General features: G+C 44.1%; 1 protein-coding gene across 1 annotated transcript in view; it reads left to right on the forward strand.

The window, feature by feature from the left end:
- Positions 1-17,557, forward strand: part of LAMB4 (laminin subunit beta 4) — a 99,717-nt gene that overhangs the window by 45,268 nt on the left and 36,892 nt on the right. Inside the window, exons 17-22 of the mRNA XM_030307756.1 lie at positions 7,693-7,870; positions 9,257-9,400; positions 10,811-11,042; positions 11,783-11,940; positions 13,595-13,819; positions 14,904-15,124. Coding sequence (XP_030163616.1) covers positions 7,693-7,870; positions 9,257-9,400; positions 10,811-11,042; positions 11,783-11,940; positions 13,595-13,819; positions 14,904-15,124 — 1,158 coding nt within the window. The remainder of the gene's footprint in view (positions 1-7,692; positions 7,871-9,256; positions 9,401-10,810; positions 11,043-11,782; positions 11,941-13,594; positions 13,820-14,903; positions 15,125-17,557) is intronic.

The following is a 17,557-nucleotide window of genomic DNA, read 5'->3' on the forward strand; positions in this document are numbered from 1 at the left end:
GCACGGGGTCACAGAGCTAGTGAGCGAAGAGTCAGGAATGACAGCCAGGCTCCCTGGTGCCAGAGCCTCTGCTCTGAGCCACCACAGCATGCTGGCACCACGGAAAGTTCCGGGAGACATTCTCCCACGTTCACGGTCACCATCTTGGAAGCTCCGCTTTATGTGTGAGCTTATTGTCGTCATCAGGGTGCTCATGTAAGTACGTACGCAGATGTTTTTCAGTTCACATTGTATCACGAGCGTTTTCTTATGGTGCTTCTGTAGTCTTATTTTTCGGAACGATGCACAATATTTCCTCGAATGACTTCTTTCAATGTCTTTCCCCCACAGAGTTGGGCCATAGATGTTTCTTCCAATCCCTTCATTCTGTCCCCAGCTTCGGGCCCAGGGTAGACACTTGGCAGAGTTTGGGCACTGACGAAATTTAAGCTTTCTTTTACCTATCTATTCCCTACTTGCCAAGGTTTTCTGACTCTTGAAATAACCTGTCAAATGAATTTCTGGAAGGTAGTCTCCAATGTACGTTCAGGACGATTGGCAATATGTAAAATTATCAGTTTCATCCCACCCGCAGGAGAATTGTATAGAATTGTGTGGGATCTCTTAGAAGTAATTTTGTGGATAAAAGCCAAATTATATTTTTTTAATGTTTATTTGTTTTTGAGAGAGAGAGAGATACAGAGTGTGAGCGGGGGAGGGTCAGAAAGAGAGGGAGACACAGAATCCGAAGCAGGCTCCAGACTCTGGGCTGTCAGCACAGAACCCGATGCCGGGCTTGAACTCACAAACTGCGAGATCATGACCTAAGCTGAAGTCGGACACTTAACCGACTGAGCCACCCAGGCGCCCCAAAACCAAGTTAATTTGTTATAGTTGCATTTTTAAATATTCATGAGAATCTTCTAATATCATGATTTCATTGGCAAACTACTGCCCTACAGAGTTTTATTGGCACATGAGCATGGTCATGGTCATTTGTTTATATATTATCTACAGCTGCCTTTAAGCTACAAAGGCAGAGCTGAGTACTTGTCACAGAGAACTCAAGGGCCACAAAGCCAAAAATATTTACTGTCTAGCCTTTTACGGGCAGCTTGACAACCCCTGACTTAGTTGTATGTCCATATTTCATGAGTTGTGTTTTCAGTGTTCAATTCTTAACCATCAAACATTTTAAATTTATACCTGGCACTTTGCTACTTTATCATCTACTATGGAATTCAGTATGAGACAGGTGTACCTTGAATTCTATCCAGTAAGTTCAGGTATTGTAACATCAAAAAAAAAATTGTGTAAGATTATTTGACCAGTTGTAGGATTGCAAGAGTTAGCAAAAAGGAAAAGAAGGAAAGAAAGCAAGAAAGCAAGCAAGAAAGAAAGAAAGAAAGAAGAGAGAAAGAAAAGGGCAGAGAAGGAAGAGGGAGAAAATGATGGTGGGAGGGAGGAGACAAAAAGCACGGTGCCCAGTTAGAGTTGAATATTGTATAAATATGTCCCAAATATTGCTTTCAAATACTATATGAGACATAGTAAAAAATTATCCATTGTTTCTCTGAAATTCAATTCCACCTGGGTGATTTGTATTTAATCTGGTGACCTTCACCAAAGATGGTCTAAATCCTGCACCTGGAGGGCCACGGGAGATTGCAGTGAAGTTCTGCCCTGTTACGGTAGAAATGAAGAGGAAAGTCGAAACAAACTCTTGAATGAGGATTTGAATTCTCGTGATTTCCCTCTCCATGTAAGTCATATTGTCTCCTGAGGAGCTTTATAGAACCACACTCTTGGACCACCACGTGAGTCACAAAGTAAGAAAATCAAATCCAACAGATTTAATTTAGGGGGGAAAAAGCTAAAAGTTGGGAACCCAGGCAGACTAAAGAAAGGGAAAGGAAGACATTAAGTAATTCCCAAATCACAAAGGGATTTTATTATTATAATAATAGCCATGAAACTCAAATTGATAAGAGCCAGGATATGCCTCAGTTTATTTTTTTAAGTTTATTTATTATTATTATTTTTTTAATTTTTAATGTTTATTTCATTTTTGACAGAGAGAGAGGCAGAGAATGAACAGGGGAGGGACAGAGAGAGAGGGAGACACAGAATCTGAAGCAGGCTCCAGGCTCCGAGCTGTCAGCATAGAGCCCGACACAGGGCTTGAACTCACAGACTGTGAGATCATGACCCTAGCCAAAGTCGGACGCTTAACCGACTAAGCCACCCAGGCACCCCAGTTTATTTACTATTGAGAGAGTGAGAGAGAAAGTGCGAGCGCACATGTGCTAGTGGAGGAGGGGTAGAGAGAGATGGAGACAGAGAAAGAATCCTAAGCAAGCTCTCGTCTGATGTGGGGCTCGAACCCACGAACTGTGAGATCATGACCCGAGCCAAAATCAAGAGTCAGATACTTAACCAACTGAGCCACCCACGCACCCCAAGATACTTCTCATTTAAAACAAAAAAATTTAAGTTTATTTATTCTAAGAGAGTGTACGAGTAGGGTAGGGACAAAGAAATGGGAGAGAGAGAGAATCCCAAGCAGGCTCTGAGATGTCAGCACAGAGCTCATTGTGGGGCTCGAACTCACAAACCATGAGATCATGACCTGAGCTGAAATCAAGAGTCAGACACCTAACTGACGGAGCCACCCAAGTGCTCCGATATTTCTCATTTTAAATCCACATCTTGAACATTTGGAATTTTGTAAATTCCGAAGATGATGGCTTGATGCTGTATTTCATGCATCCATGCAAATTACCCGCTCGTCACCTATTCACTGAGCACACATGAGCTGACAATGGGCAGATACCTGGGGGTGTCAGATGTGGTCCCTGCCCTCAAATAATTCTCAGCCTGATACAGAAGACAGATGTGTAAATGAAGTCATCGCAATGATATTTGCTAGATACATAATATAAATGGATAATTTGAAATTAACTCAAAAACATATCCATTTGATCAGTTTTCAAACACGCCTTCTCTTACGTGTAGCTATGAAATCCACGAAACCTGCATGAAAAGTAGGAGAGCAGCCTGATCTCGGCAAACTGCCAGAACCTCAGAAGAGATGCTAGATCCCTGTTTCAGGTCAGATTCCCCAGAAGCCAAAGCTGAGCCAGGGACTCAAGTGCACCTGATTTATTGAGGGCATGCTCATGGGAGAAGAGGAGCAAAGGGACAGGGGAAGGAACCGAGCAAGGATGGGATCTGCACTGAAGTGTAGCTGATCCCACAGGGAGCTCTGGAGCATAATTGTGCCACCGAGTTGGTCCCACCTGGAGGCAACAGGGTGGGCCTGTGTGCACCCACCTCATCCACCCCACCCGGCTCATGAGTGCATGAACTTCTGGACAGGTGGCTGAGTCCAAGTTTCTGGGAAAAAGGACAGCTGTGAGCCTTCAGCAGCCAATGCCACAGCAGCTGGTGAACGGGAAGATCCGGGCAGGGCACCCACAGTGACCCTTATAGTCCCTGACCCAGGATGTCTAGTAGGAGAAAGTCCATGCGCATTCTATGATTACAGACTAATGCAGTTACTTCCATACCACTGATTTCGCTGCTCTGGGAAGATGTTTGCCTAAGACCTGGCCCGTTCAACGTCCCTTCTTCTCTGCAGCCAGATTAACACTTGCATCTAATGCTTTACCAAGAAGCCCGGACGAAAGCTTTGTTCAATCCCGGATGTTCCTCCTGCACAAATAGCTTTTGTTTGGGGAGCATCGTGAGACAGTTACAGATTTCCTTCACTCACCCTGATTACATGATATATGCTTCCATAAAAATGTGTTTAGAGTCAAAAACTGTATTAGACATTCTAGACTATAACACTGTCATTCTTTTAAACCATGGGATGGACTGCACTTGGTCAACAAAGTCTTTAGAAGCTTCTAGGAGAAGAAGGGAGTCAAGATATTACAAAATCCTATAATTTGACAGGGACTCTTATCATCTGGTCCATCTGCTTTGGTGCCAGGAATGGCCTCCTCTAAGCTGCCTCCAACCAAGAACTGTAGGTAGTTAGTCCCCGGTTGGATGCCCTCGTCCCCAATCCTAGCCTCTGGCTTCTTTCTGCGGGACTCTTCACTTGGTTTGTGTTTGGAGAATGTAGTCTTTTTGTTTCCACTTGAAGGTACCATGCTAGACATGTCTAAGTACTTCTCTACTGAGCAAACATTTATGAAGTGTTTACTGTAAATCAGACACTATGGTAGGCACAGGCGTGACTAAGACCAGCACCTGCCCGGACATGCTGGGCTCACTCTCTAAAAGAGAGATGCGGACGATCACACGGGAAATGGCAACGTGGTAGGGGAGCCGCTACGAGCTGGGACAGGTCACTGAATGGAAAAGCTCATTGTGACTCCAGCAGTGATTCTCAACATCCCCTGACCCAACCTCCTCTTTTTTTGTTTTTAGTTTATTTGTTTATTTTGAGAGAGCGCGCACGCACAAACTGGGAAAGGGCAGAGAGAGAGGGAGAGAGAGAGAATCCCAAGCAGGCCCTGCACTGTCAGCACAGAGCCCGATGTGGGGCTCGATCTCACGAACCGTGAGGTCATGACCTGAGCTGAAATCAAGAGTCAGACGCGTAACCGACTGAGCCACCCAGGCGCCCCTTCCCAACCCATTTGTACTTTATGACAAATATTTTGTAACCCTCTACCAATTTAAAATGCAATTCATAGGCATCATAGCCTATACTTTCCAAATAACATCAATGTGATGTGCAAATACAAAGAGACCTAAAAGGAGAGTAATTTATAGAGAAACACTATGTATTTCAATATGTATGTGCACAGGCATGAATACGCAGAAGACATAATGAGGCAGGGACATGCTCATATGTGCAGAATCACCCTACATGAGACAGCCATGAAAGCAGGTGTGTTACAAACATGTGTAACATGTTTATTTAAAACAGAGCAGGGCTTTCAACTCAGAATTGTAAACAAGGATTTCTCCTTCATGGATTTTTGGTGAGACATTCGAACGCTATAGGAGCCATGTGATGATTTTCTTTTTTGTCAATATGTCTGGGATTTCTGATCCCCACCCACTAAAAGCCAGTTAACACACCTCATTCCAATGGCCATGACAACCAAAACCACCCCCTGGAATTTCCAAAATGCCCCCTTAGGGGGCAGCACCTCCCAAACAGAACCACTGAGCCAAGAGGTTGGGGGATAACAGAATGAAAAGAGATTGAATTTAGATTTTATCCTGAGGCAATAGGAAGCCACTGAAGGTTTTAAGGAGGGGTTATCTGAACAAACTAGCTTTTAAGGAATCACTGTGACTGCAAGGTAGGAAATTGATGGGGGAAAGGGGTAAGAGTGGAAGATGGGACGTCTGTTGGTCTGCCACCATGGTGATCCAGATGGCCTCAATTAGAGCAGCGATGGGGGAATGAAGACACATTTAAGAGGTTAGATGGATCGAGCCTGTGATTAACTCGATGTTGGGGGAACATGGGATGGGTGGGGAGTGTTGATGACCAAGAGGCAAGTATCAAAGATGATCTTTTTGAGGTGCCTAAGTGACTCAGTCATTTGAACGTCTGACTCCTGATTTTGGCTCACGTCATCTCACTGTTCGTGAGTTTGAGCCCCACATCAGGCTCTGTGCTAATAGCAAGGAGCCTGCTTGGGATTCTCTCTCTCTCTGCCCATTCCCCACTCATGCTCTCTCTCTTACTCTCAAAATAAGTAAACTTAAAAAAAAAAAAAGATGACCTCCAGTTTTCTACACCGAGTACATTGGCAGATGGTGACATTATTTCCTACCAATAGGAAAGGAAAGTGGGTTTCAGGTGTGTTGGTTTGCAGTGCCTGTGGGACAGCCAATAAGCCTGTCTGTGCAGATCTAGAGCCCATAACTGAGATGTGGGCAAGAGACCTAGATCCAGATGTCAACAATGTATTGATGGTAACCGAAGCAACATCATTGTCAAGGTCACCTAGGAAGGGGATGTGGAGTAAGAAGGGGGCTGATGAGAGAACCCTGAGGATCCCAACATTTAGGGGTGGGTAGGCGAAGAGGTGTTGCATAGGGGAGAGGTGGGAGGAGAAGAGGCAGTGAGGGTGGCCAGGAGACCATGTTTCAAGAAATTTGACTATCAAGGAATTAGTCAAAGGGCAGAGGTGGGGGGGGGGGGCAGTGGCAGGAGAATTATATGTGATCAAGGAGGTGATTTTACAAATGGGAGAGATTTAAGCACATTGACAGGCTGGTTGAAAGGAAACGTTTAACGAAAGCACAACCTACAGAGAAGTTTCGCAAAGGCTGAGGGCAGAGTGGTGGACACCTCTTCCTAAGCGCTGAGCCAGGAACGGGGCGGGGGAAGTACCTGTGAGCTGGGAGTTTGGGAGGCAGGAAGTCGGAGGCTCCATTTTCTCTGTGAAGTAAGAGGATAAAGAGACAGTGCAGGGAGGGTGAGGATAGAGGTTTGAGGAGTGGAGACGCTGTGAAATAGGCACCCAGGGTTGAGGTTCCACTTGCTGGGGTGTCAAAGGACAGAGAAGGACTGGGGGCGGGGGGCTGGGGGTTGTTGAAAGAGGGTCGAAGTAAAGGATCATGGGAAAGAGGTTCAGAATGGACAAAGGAAGAAGGCCAGGGGAGATGCCCACTTCGCTCTTTTAACCTGACCTGGTGAATTAAACCTTAATGTCAATGCTGCTTTTTCTACCAGTTGTTCAGAATGACCAACTTGTGATCAGTTCCACTGTACCAACGTGTTCTCCATTGCATCATCCAAGCCATTCAAAAACATTTTAGGGGCGCCTGGGTGGCCCAGTCAGTTAAGCGTCCGACTTCAGCTCAGGTCATGATCTCGTGGTTTGTGCGTTCGTGTCCCGCGTCGGGCTCACTGCTGTCGGCGCGGAGCCCTCTTGGGATTCTGTCCCTCTCCCTCTGTCTTTCTGCCCCTTCCCCACTTGTACATGCTCACTCTCTCAAAATAAGTAAGCTTTAAAAAATGTAAATGGTAGTAGGTTATAACTTAGATAAAATCTTCTCAAGAAATATTAACTGTATGGCTTTTCTTCACATCAAACTACAGACGAGTCATCTTTGAGAAGACGCTTAGAACAATGCACTTGTCCCTCTAACCGCTGTATGGTCTAAGCCAGAAATTCCCAAAATGCATCTGTGAAATATTGGGTTTATGGGATGTTAGTGTTATTTGAATATAGGAGCAAGTGGTTACGTAAGTATGGAAACACAGAGTTTAAAAGTAGCTTTCTTGTAGGACTTCTCAGAGCATTAGTGTGTTAATCTACACTGTGACTCTCCAAGAGGCAGCCAGTTTGATGTAGAACTGCTCATATGTAATTGAAAAAAACAAAACTTTAAAAGGAGAGTTTTGTGGAATTAGAGTTCCCCAGTGACACAATGGGATGCACTGAGCCATAATTTCTGAATTTATCGCACGTCGCCTAGTTAAGAGTCTTTGAAACCTAAGACAAATTTATTAGCAAGCTAATAATATATTAAGGAGGGTTAAAAAAAAAAAGTCCCATTTTCTTTGTCCTAAGTCAATAGATGTGCCTATTTGAAGATTTCTTAAATAAAATGAAAATCTTAAAATCTTGTTTTAAAGTATTTTCTCATAGATCTCATTGTTTTTATAAGTAGAATCTTGAACAGGAGACCATTATGAATGTACGTTTTCCTTTTGTATTATTTCCAAAGCTTAGTCTGATTCCCCAGATCAATTCACTGGAGAATTTCTGCAGCAAGCAGGATTTGGATGAATATCACCTGCACAACTGTGTTGAAATTGCCTTGAAAACAGGACCTCAGATGCTCCCGGGTGCGTGTGAAAGGCTCATAGTGAGCATGTCTGCCAGGCTAAACAATGGGGCAGTAGGTAAGTAGTGGCTTAATGGGCTCTCCCGATGTGCTGCTTTTTGGGACGTGAATGAATGGATTTAATTCATTTTAGCGTCTAGTCCAAACGATTAGTGTCAATACCAATTGCCCAATGATTAGATACGCAGAGCAGTCTCTTGATGTGTCGGAATCACAATGCACAGTACAGTAAATGTACAAAAAAAGGAGCCTGGCAGCGGCCGTGGACGGTTCGGTCGGTCAAGCGTCTGACTCTTCATTTCAGCTCAGGTCACGGTCTCTCGGTTTGTGAGATCAAACCCCACGTCGGGCTCCGCACTGACAGCGCAGAGCCTGCTTAGGATCCTCTCTCTCTCCCCCTCTCTCTGCCCCTCCCTCACTCGCATTCTCTACCCCCTCCCAAAATAAAGACAAACATTTAAAAAAATTTTTTTAAATTAAAATTAAAAAGGAGCCTTGCAGTAGTGTTGGGATGCTAGATTCCTGGAAGAATGCTCCAAAAATACTTATTCAGAATCCTGGAATTTTAGGGTTGGAAGGAACTCTAAACAACTTCTTTCATCCTGCATCCTTTATTAAACCTTCATTTAATAAACAAGGCTATTGGGGTCCCAAAACACTAGGTAACTTGTCCATTTCACTAAGCTCTAGAGCAGTATTTCTCACCCTTTGCACTTTTGAAATTTGGGGCCGGATAATGCTTTGTTGTGGATGGGGGGTCGGCACGGAAGGCTGTTCTGTGCATTATGGGATGTTTAGCAGCCTACCTACGTGCTACTCACCTGATACCGGGAGAACCTTCCCCCCAGGTGCAACGTTCAAAAAAGTCTCCAAACTTTGTCATATGTTCCCTGAGGGAGCGAAATCTCCCCCCAGTTGAGAAACACTCATATAGAGTGAGAGTTGCAATGAAAGCCTGGGGTTCCTGAATTCTGAGCAAAGGCTTTTCCTATTACCCGGCAGGATTCTGCCTTCAGGATGCCTACCATCTCGTGAAACATATAGAATAAGGGAAATCAAACAAATAGTCCAGCACCAACATGGATCATCAGGAATTGAAGTAATCGGAAATAATAATAATTATATTGGGACTATTATGAAAACAACTTATTTTAAGCCTTTCATTAACTTACTGAGTAACATTTATTGTTAAGATCTGTTTATTACATAATGTTTACTGAGCACTTCCTACATGCCACACAGTTCTAAAGACTTCACAGGCATTATTGTCTTTAGTCCTTATAATCCCCTGGGGTAGATCCTGTATTCTCCCCATTTAACAGATGAGGGAGTTAAGGATTAGAGAAGTATCTAATGAAAGAGAGGTGAACTAAAGCTCCCACAAGGACCAGGTGCACCCCTGTCACTTCCTGTACCTCTAATTGTCCCCTTTGTCTCCCCACAGCCTGCAAGTGTCACCCCCAGGGCTCGGTGGGGCCCAACTGCAGCCGGCTTGGGGGCCAGTGCCAGTGTAAGCCCCACGTGGCTGGGCGCTGCTGTGACAGGTGCTCCACAGGAAGCTACGGTTTAGGACATCATGGCTGTCACCGTATGTAGCAAAAACACTGTGGGGGGAAAAGACATGCATGGGCACAACCTTGGAGTTTTGAAGGCAGGAAAATCAGAGGGGGAATTGAAAAGAGGGGGTAGGGATTGGGAATTTGGCCACACGACTTAGGCTGTCTGTCCGTGTAGATCAAGAGTACAGAAAATTTTTCCATCGTATTTCATTCCTCCATTTGGTGGGTGCCAGTGTGTACAGAGCTCCGTTAGGAATCGTGAGTGATGATGAAAACATGGCCTGTGATTCTCCCAGTCCAGGGAGGATGTGGGAGCACCAGGAAATGAGTTGGCTGTGCCAACCCAGCTTTAGGATCTGGCACAGACGCCCCATGGCTGGCCAGGCTAAAACAACGATGACATTGGGAAGTCAAGAAAGGGGACAAGACTGTCACCTAGATATTACCTTCTGTGGTGCTGGGGTCACAAACAGCCATGGAACTCATTCTATAATCTCCCCATCAATCAGGGTTTAGACGGGTCTTTGTCCATACATGGTGACACATTCTCATGGCCGTCATGTTCAGGGTATACAGTTCTCTGTTCATGCTGTAAACCAATAGCGAAAATACTGTTCCCCACAGAAACCTATCATAGGAACCATGTTCCTAAGGTAAAGGAGCATATATTTTCAGTCATGGTTCAGAAAGGCAGCGCCCTGGCAACTGACTTTTCAGCACACAGTGCTTAGGTCCATTATTACTACCCCCTCCCCCGCTCCCTTTCTTAAAAAAAAAAGTGCTTGAGATGCACAAAGGGATATACACAAAGGAGCAAATGTGTCTTCCATATCCCATTTTTGTATGGGGAAGATTGGCTCAAAGGATCCACTTTGTCAGAAAGGGATTGAGCCTTTCTGATTGAGCCCAGGAAAAAGAAAAAATCCAACCATCTTGAGAAAGGTGTCATTTTTTATAATCTTAAAGTTTTGACTCACATGATAAATGGAAGTTTACGTCATTAAAAACACGTTACTTGTTGGGCGCCTGGGTGGCTCGGTCAGTTAAGCATCCAACTCTTGATTTCAGCTCCAGTCATGATCTCACGGTTCATGAGTTGGAGCCCCACCTTGGGCTCTGCGCTGACAGCACAGAGCCTGCTTGGGATCCTCTGTCTCCTTCTCTCTCTCTTTCAAAAGTAAATAAACAAATGTTAAAAAAAAAAAAAAAAAAAAAAAAAAAGCATGTTCCTTGTTCAGGTCCTCTGTATAAATAGTTTGGGTGAATCAGTGAATTATTTAATAAATGTTGACCTGGTATTCAGTATATGCCAGGTTCTCAGACTCTTTATTTACCTGATTGGGATGCTACAGTAAGTTCAGGACTACAAATCAGGACCATAACTCAGTTCGCCAGCACACCACGTGCCCCCACCCAACATGTTCTCTTTCTTTATCTAGCATGTCACTGCCACCCTCAAGGCTCAAAGAGCGCTGTATGTGACCAAATAACGGGACAGTGTGCCTGCCAGGGGGAGGTGGCTGGCCTCCGTTGTGATCGGTGCCTGGCAGGCTACTTTGGATTTCCCAACTGCCGCCCTTGCCTTTGTAATGGTTTTGCTGAACTTTGTGATCCAGAGACAGGGTCATGCTTCAATTGCGGGGGTTTTACAACAGGAAGAAACTGTGAAAGGTATGGAATTCAGATGCACTTTGATTTTTAGTTTTGTTTCTTTTGTTCCGGTCTCACAACACTCTCTGAAGGACCACTGAGTAGATTCTCAATAGTATTTAAGTGTAGAATGATCTCTGGGTGGGGGATGGACGAAACAGAGTATCAGTCCTGGTGTCCTTCAGAATCTTGTTATGAGATAGACGTTGTCTGGTTAAATAAAAGCTAGGCATTTATTTGCCTGACACCTTGCTTTTTATGTCCCTGAAATATGACATGTACATTAACTGCTACTATATTGAGTTTAATGACAATACCTTGGGACTTTTATATCGAGTTTAATGACTATATCTTGGGACTTTCAATATAAATTAAAAAAATCACTTCGGGGCGCCTGGGTGGCTCAGTTGGTTGAGCGTCCTACTTCAGCTCAGGTCATGATCTCACAGTCCGTGAGTTCGAGCCCCGCATCGGGCTCTGGGCTGATGGCTCAGAGCCTGGAGCCCGTTTCCGATTCTGTGTCTCCCCCTCTCTCTCCGCCCCACCCCTGCTTGTGCTCTGTCTCTCTCTGTCTTTCAAAAATGAATAAACATAAAAAAATTTTTAATAAATAAAAATTAAAAACTCACTTCACAGAGCAAGCAAGCATCTTCTAAAATGTTGACTTTTGAGAGTTGCACTGTCCTCAAGCATGGCAAATCCACATCGGCTAATGTGAGTTTTTCCTGTGAACACTTGGTAAAAAGAAATTGTCTCGACAGGTGCATCGATGGTTACTATGGGGATCCTCCTTCAGGACGCTCCTGCCGTCCTTGCCGGTGTCCAGATGTTCCCTCGAGTAATCAGTATTTTGCTCATTCCTGTTATCAGGATCCTTGGAGCTCAGATGTGATCTGCAATTGTCTTCAAGGTTATGCAGGTACACAGTATAGTTCATGATGGTGTTTTTCTTCCATCCCATACTGCTATCTCAAAACATGATTCCATGCTCGTAATTTATCTGCCTCGAACAATTGAGGGGTACCGAATATGAGTTAATAGCAAGAAGACACAATTTGGGGAGTACCTAGGTAGCTTAGTCAGTTGAACATCTGACCCTTGATTTCAGCTCAGGTCACGATCTCATGGTCCTGGGATTGAGCCTGGCATCCAGCTCCCTGCTGAGTGTGGGCTTCAGCTTGGGATTCTCTCTCTCTCTCTCTCTCTCTCTCTCTCTCTCTCTCTCCTTCTCCCTCCTTCTGGCCCTCTCTCTCTCTAAAAAAAGAAGGCACAACTTAGTACACTGAAGCTTTACTGAACAAAGAATTTGAATGTTTCAAAAACCAATGACAAAAGCTCATTCCTCTGAGCTATAACTGTTTTTAAATAATATTCTGGAAAACTAACTGACCAAATGAGTTCAAATCAAATTGATTTCTTTCAAATAAAATCATCACATGTTAAGTAAGATACATATGTGATTAAGTAACATGTATGTCTTATACAACATCTAACATAAGCAATTAAAAATTAAGAAATTTTAATCAAATGCTTTCTTTATATAATTCCAACCAATCCATTTGGCTGATATTTCAAAGATATAACTTCTTTTTTCAGACGTCTTGAAGCACTGATTTGGGCATCACACAGACACTGTAGAAGTCAATTCAATATTTTTGCCTGTCTCTCTACCAAACATTTTATTTTGAAGAGTTTAAGCATGAGTGTGTGCGTGTGTGTGTGTGTGTGTGATGCAAACAAGGAAAAAAACATAAAAGCCACTCGACTTAATCATATTTTGAAACTCTGGTGCCGAAGTTTTCTTCAATGATAATTACCGTGATGATAATAAATTATACGGCTAATTTTGTCTTATTTGCTGCCTATGTCTCTACATGATTCCGATCTCTTCCATGTACATTTTGGCTTGGTTGGTCAGTTTTTAAGAACTAAGGCCATGACTGGCCAACAAGAGAATTCCTAACTAGGATGACCCAAAATGAGGGGAGCAGACCCAGAGTTGAGGCACCTAACTGACTACCATTGCCCGGTGGTTGGAAAGGTAACAGGCATGGTTTCCCCAGACAGCACTTGATAAAGACACCCTCCGGGGTTCGTACATCAACAAAACCACTGTCACCATCTTCACTGCTAGACACACATCTCAGGGTGCTGCATGTTCACCTCCAGGACCAGAACAGGGGCTCAGATTAGCTTTGGGTCCCAAGGCACACTCAGGTGACCCCCATTATATAAGGATCCAGGGATCCCTGTGCCCACCACTCTGTGGTTTTTGAAGAAAGACTAGAATGCACTCTTGCATTCTTCACTAAGGACTTCTTAGTTCTGAACAACCATTTTACTCTCTGAATGGATAAGAAATTAAAATGAACGTTTTGCTTTAATTCAGAACACGTTTTCTTCTTCATCTCCAGTGTGTGACCTCCCGTTACCCCTAAAATCGCCTAATTATTCATTATTCTCTATAACAGTCTCCATCCCTGCTCCCCCAACACACACACACACACACACACACACACACACACACACACACACCTCTCTTCTTACTCCCTTTGCCTCTCTCCTTCTTTCAGGTAAGCAGTGTGGCGAATGCTCTGCAGGTTTCTATGGAAATCCCAGAATTTCAGGAGCACCTTGCCGGCCATGTGCCTGCAATAACAACATCGATGTGACTGATCCAGAGTCCTGCAGCCAGGTAACAGGGGAGTGCCTTAGATGTCTGCACGACACTCAGGGACCCAACTGCCAGTTCTGCAAACCGGGTCACTTTGGATCGGCCATCAATCAGACCTGCAGAAGTAAGTCTGCTGGGCTTCCGGCGGGGGGGGGGGGGGGGGGGGTTGGCAGTGAAGTGTGGCCCACTGTGCACTGTGCCAGAATCACCTGGGGACTGGGCTGGGATATTAACAGGCAGATTCCTAGACTACCTCCGACCCACTGAATTGAATCTCCAGGAATCTGCCCTGGAACTAGTTCATCCAGTGTCTTTAATGTATAAATTCAAGAATCACTGATGAAGAAGAGGGCAAGGGTTTGATTCTGTGATTTAAAAAAGAAGGGGGGAGGGGCGCCTGGATGACTCAGTGGGTTAAGCGTCCAACTTCGGCTCAGGTCATGATCTCGAGGTCCGTGAGGTCGAGCCCCGCGTCGGGCTCTGTGCTGACCGCTCAGAGCCTGGAGCCTGTTTCAGATTCTGTGTCTCCCTCTCTCTCTGACCCTCCTCCGTTCATGCTCTGTCTCTCTCTATCTCAAAAATAAATAAACGTTAAAAAAAATTTTTTTTAATAAAAAAGAAGGCGGGGATGCCTAGGTGGCTCAGTCAGTTAAGCATCTGACTTCGGCCCAGGTCATGATCCCGCGCTTTGTGGGTTCGAGCCCCGCATCAGGCTCTGTGCTGACAGCTCAGAGCCTGGAGTCTGCTTCGGATTCTGTGTCTCCCTCTATTTCTGCCCCTGCTTATTCTCTCTCTGTGTCCCTGTCTATTCTCTCTCTCTCTGAAAAATAAACATTAAAATTTTTTAAAAAACTACTTGTTTTTAGGAGATATTTAACTGTGTCAGTGGACCCAAGTCAGTTTAATAGACTGTTTATTTTCAGATCATGAATAGCATGAGGAAAAAGCAAGGTTTTCAGTCATCCTAACTGTGAGCTCTTAGAACACAATTGGCCGAACCACATGAACTTGCTATTTCGGGAGACCAAAGAGAGTTGAATGGATTCAGCTTACTTAGATTCTTTGGTAAATCTGAAATATTGCCAGGTGTTTCTGCCTTGAGCCATTTGGAGGAATGATGCGTCCAGGTCTGAAAAGCTGTCTGTACGGTTTGTTGAAAGCCAGTGTTACTGCCTAATTTACCTCCAGCAATGGCTCTGTTGTCCCAGGGTGTTCCTGCCATCCTTCCGGTGTGACTCCTGCTGCGTGTCCCCCTGGTCAGGGAGCTTGCCTCTGTGACCCCAACACTGGCGCATGTCCTTGTCTCCCCAACGTCACAGGCCAGACCTGTGACTGTTGTGCTGACGAATACTGGAATCTGGTCCCTGGCAGAGGATGTCAGCCATGCAACTGCGACCCCCGGACCTCTCACAGTGGCCACTGTGACCAGGCAAGACATTTGGAACTTACCAGGGTGCTGGAGTAGGAAGTGATGGGGAGACGTGGTTTCCAAATTTGTAAATGATGCTTTCTTTATGGACTGTTGCTAGTTAATGTTTTTAAACAGGATTGGCCTTCTATGGGGAGAGATGCATTTATCGAGGAATGGAAAGGACTAAAAAAGAGAATGAGGGTCTCAAGGTTAAGTTTTGCCTGCTTCAGTTTTCTCCACACCTCTCTGTGACTGGGGAAGTTGGATTCACACGCAGCGAAATACAGACAACCTTCTCTTTTTCCCTGTAGCATATGTATAATCCTAGGGAAGCTCCAAGAAATTGATCATTGGTCAGAATTATTTATCAGAATGAAAATCAACAGGTGCTTCCAGAGCCCACAGTTCCATTTTCGAAACCTGAGCTGTCGGGACGCCTGGGCAGCTCAGTCAGTTGAGCATCTGACTCTTGGTTTCAGCTCAGGTCGTGATCCCAGGGTCATGGGATCGAGCCCCGCATCAGGCTCTGTGCTGAGCCTGGAGCTTGCTTGTGATTCTCTCTCTGTCTCCCTCTGCCCCTCTACCCCACTCATGCTCTTTCTCTCTCTCTCAATTAAAAAAAATAATAATTAAAAAAACAATTGAGCTGTCGTTCCCTACCCTTCACCAGTTGGTTTACGTATGGGTAAAATAAGATGTCCTCGTTACTTACCAGACCAGCATTAATTGTTCCTGAAGAATGCAGGGTAATACACTAGGAGCAAATCCACATTGCTTAACATGCGATTAATACTACTTAACTGCACATGTGATCTTTAGTCAATAAAACAATGAGCATACAAATTTTTTAAGTTTATTTAGCGAGACAGAGAGAGAGAGAGAGAGAGATCAAGTGGTGGAGGGGCAGAGAGAGAGAGAGGCAGAGAGAGAATCCCAAGCAGGTTCCACACTGTCAGCATGGAATCCAACGTGGGGCTCAAATTCACGAACCATGAGATCATGACCTGAGCTGAAATCAAAAGGCAGATGCTCAATCGACTGAGCCACCCAGGTACCCTGAGCATGTTTAAAATTAGTATGACATTATCTATTTATGGAAAAAAAACTATTCATGTCATGATTAGGGCTTGGGGCTTAATATATTCTTTGAGACACTTTTCACATTAATAGAGATTGGAGGGAAGGATGAAACAGTGACAAAAAATTTAGAGTGAATCCACAATATAGGGACCAGGGTATAATTGGAATCAGAATGCCAATTTTAGAAGCTGGAGTTTTCCCAATTAATAATAATCATAATGATAACCATGGCTCATCTCCAATTTCACCTCTGCTGTTCAACTTTTCAAAGGTCAAGTCTAATGCATGTAAACCTTTGAAGGGTAGTTCTCATACACAGACTGTGTTTTCCTTTCTTTTTTTTCTTTATCTTTCTCTCCCACCCTCCTGCTCCAACCCACACCCACACACTCACCATGCCCTTTTTTTCCTTAATAAATTGTTTATTTTAAAATAGATTTACAGAAAGGCTGTGAAGATAGTACAGAGAAGATGTACCCCACACGAGGTTTCCTCTATTTTTAACATCTTACATTAGTATCGTAGATTTACCACAATCAGTGAACTAATATTGATACATTATCATTAACTAATTCCGTAATTTATGCAGGTTTCCTGAGTTTTATCCCTAACATCCCTTTTCTGTTCCAAGATCCCATCCAGAACATCACATGACACTTAATCGTTCATGTAGCCTCAGCTCCTCTTTGTCGTGATGATTCTCAGGCTCTCCTTATTTTTCTTGAATATAATTTATTGTCAGATTGGTTTCCAAACAACACCCAGTGCTCATCCCAACAGGTGCCCTCCTCAATGCCCATCACCCACTTTCCCCTCTCCCCCACCCTCCATCGATGAAGCTCTCCTTAGTTTTGATGAGCTTAACAATTTTGAGGAGGATTTTGTAAAATGTCCCTCTATTCAAATTTACCTGGTGTTTTTCTCATGATTAGACTTGGATTATGGGTTTGAGGATGAGGCCCACGGAGAGAAAATGTGATGCTCATCACACCCTATCAGGACTCGACACTGTGTGCACGCCTTATCACTGTAGACGCAAATCTCAATCACCTGGCTGAAGTAATGTTTGTCATGTTTCTCTGCTGTAAAGTTACTCTTTTTCCTCCTTTCCATACTATGCTCTTTGGAAGAAAGTCACCATGCACTGTCTATGCTTGAGGAGTGGGGAGTTTCATACTCCTGCCTTGAGGGCAGAGTGTCTCCGTAAATTACTTGGAATTCTTCTGCACAGGAGATTTATCCATCATCCCCCCTTTCTTCATTTGTTATTTTTTAATATCCATATGGAGTCATGGGTATTTATATTATACTTCAAGTTATAATCCAATACTGCTTTATTTTGCTGTTCAGGTTATTCCAGCTTTGGTCACT

The sequence above is a fragment of the Lynx canadensis genome, chromosome A2, assembly GCF_007474595.2.
Source record: "Lynx canadensis isolate LIC74 chromosome A2, mLynCan4.pri.v2, whole genome shotgun sequence".
Taxonomy (NCBI): Eukaryota; Metazoa; Chordata; class Mammalia; order Carnivora; family Felidae; genus Lynx; species Lynx canadensis.